We start from the raw sequence: 1823 nt of genomic DNA, 5'->3' as shown, positions 1-1823 counted from the left end.
GGGGGGTCATGTTGCAGCCTGGACCCACAGAATGCACCCAGTAAAGGGATGGGAGAGGATTTACTTCATGCGGATTTTCCGGGCCATGGCACGCAGCTCGTCCTCCCGCTCCTGGAATAGAAGAGCGTTCCTGTTAACCGGCTCTAGCCCCCCCCATGTTGGCAGCCTGGCCTCCCCTCCAGCCTCACCCCCCTCCCCTACCTGTCTCTCGTGCTCCTGTTGCAGCATTTTTTCCTGCGCTGCCTTTTTATCGGCTTTAACTATTAAAAAAAACAAACCCAAAGAGTGGGGGCTGAGAGAGGGTACAGAGGCGGGGGGCGTCAGGGTGCGGTGGAAGTGGGGGGGGGCCACGGGTGCTGCTTACACTGCCGGTTCAGCGCCTTCTGCATGCGCAGCTTCAGCTTCTCCTGTGGCGTCAGTTTGGGCTGCAAACAAACCAAAAGGGCATGTGAAGGGTGGGGGGGATGGGGACGAGGACACGGTGTGAGCCACACTGGCCAGACCTGGGGAACCCCCCCCCCCCAGGCTGCCCCCCACCCCATGGCAGTCACTGGCTTCAAGTGCCAGCCTGGCCTGATCCCAGCACCACCACCTGCCTTGACACAGTGACAACTCTGAGACCGCCCCCCCCCCGGGCCCCAAGCCCCTCTACAGGGTCTGGGCATCCCTGCCCACGTTGCCAGGGGCTTTGCCACTGCCTGCACCCTGTCCCTGAGCAGCAGGGACACCCGTGGGTACTGTGGGGGACAAACGGTGGCTGTTGAGGGTGGCCTTGGATAACAGGCTGCTCCCTGCCAGAGCGCCCACAGCCCCGGGAGGTGGCACGGGCACAGCCCGAAAGCACCCAGGGTCCCCAGGGACAGGGTGGCCTGTGGACAGAGGATGGCCTGGGACGGCCCGAGGGCACGGACGGGCGGCTCATGGAACCAGGGAGGACAGCCATGCCCGGCATCCCATCGGCAGTCTGGCCAAGACACGCTGCGAGCGGGGCAAGGGGCTCCCCCAGCCCCCTGCCACCACCTCCCTGGAGCAGTGTGAGGCCCCACCGGGCACGGGGACAGTCCCCAGGTGCAAGGGCAGCCACTGGTGACAACCGGGACCCAGCAAAGCAGGGCAGGCGTCCCCCAGCCAGATTCCGGGGGTCCCTATTCCTCACCCCACCTCTCCACCACCCAGAGCTGGGACCGCCCCGAGTGGCCTGTGGCCCCACTCCCGTCTGGCGGCCGCCCCCCCCCCCCAAGCTGCAAGGAGGGAGTGGGACCGGCACCCTGTCAAGGAGCGGGGCGGACACGCAACGGGTCACGGGGGCAACCGGCGCCAAGTCCCGGCACCTCCGCCAGCCCGTCCACCACTGTGTCCCTTAGCCTGCTCTGCAGTGATGCCAATTAAACAGGTGAGGTTAAATTCTTACTGACTTTGGCAGCTCCTGTCTCTTTACCAGCAGCAGTGTCAGTCCTAAAAGCGGGAGAAAAAAAAAAAAAAAAAGAGTGTGAGGATCAATGCAGGGGCTCCTCAACACCCTGGGTGCCCCCGACCCTTCCCCTTCCTCACTTTTTCAGTTTCTCCCCCACGGCGGGCGATGCTGTGGGCCTCGGTGGTTTCTCTCGCACCGGAGACATTGATTTGCTGTAGCTCCGTGAATCGCTGGGACTTCGGCTGCTCCGGCTGCTGCTCCAGTGTCGGCTGGACCTGCCACCTCGCCGGTAGCGCTCTCCGGACCTGGAACGGCTCCTGCAGACAGGGAATCAAGGTGGAAGGGTGTTGGGGGGGGGGCACCCTAAGGGTGACTGGGACACCCCGCCCCTCCCCCCCCCCCCCCCCCC

The 1823-nt window shown here is 64.6% G+C and overlaps 1 protein-coding gene across 4 annotated transcripts in view; it reads right to left on the bottom strand.

Moving 5' to 3' along the window:
• Positions 1–1823, bottom strand: part of CLASRP (CLK4-associating serine/arginine rich protein) — a 9243-nt gene that overhangs the window by 553 nt on the left and 6867 nt on the right. For 2 of the 4 annotated variants that reach the window (XM_010567165.1, XM_010567164.1), the window contains exons 13-17: positions 1552–1731; positions 1416–1455; positions 365–425; positions 202–260; positions 65–111 (exon numbers count right to left, since the gene is read on the bottom strand). In XM_010567165.1, the coding sequence (XP_010565467.1) occupies positions 65–111; positions 202–260; positions 365–425; positions 1416–1455; positions 1552–1731 (387 nt within the window). Of the gene's footprint in view, positions 1–64; positions 112–201; positions 261–282; positions 426–1411; positions 1456–1551; positions 1732–1823 lie in introns of those variants that run through there. The other 2 variants (XM_010567167.1, XM_010567166.1) reach the window with 2 other exon arrangements.

Source organism: Haliaeetus leucocephalus, unplaced genomic scaffold, assembly GCF_000737465.1.
Source record: "Haliaeetus leucocephalus isolate CR32 unplaced genomic scaffold, Haliaeetus_leucocephalus-4.0 Scaffold227, whole genome shotgun sequence".
Taxonomy (NCBI): Eukaryota; Metazoa; Chordata; class Aves; order Accipitriformes; family Accipitridae; genus Haliaeetus; species Haliaeetus leucocephalus.
Note: the sequence above shows the minus strand (reverse complement) of the source record. Positions and strands in the feature narration are given on the sequence as shown.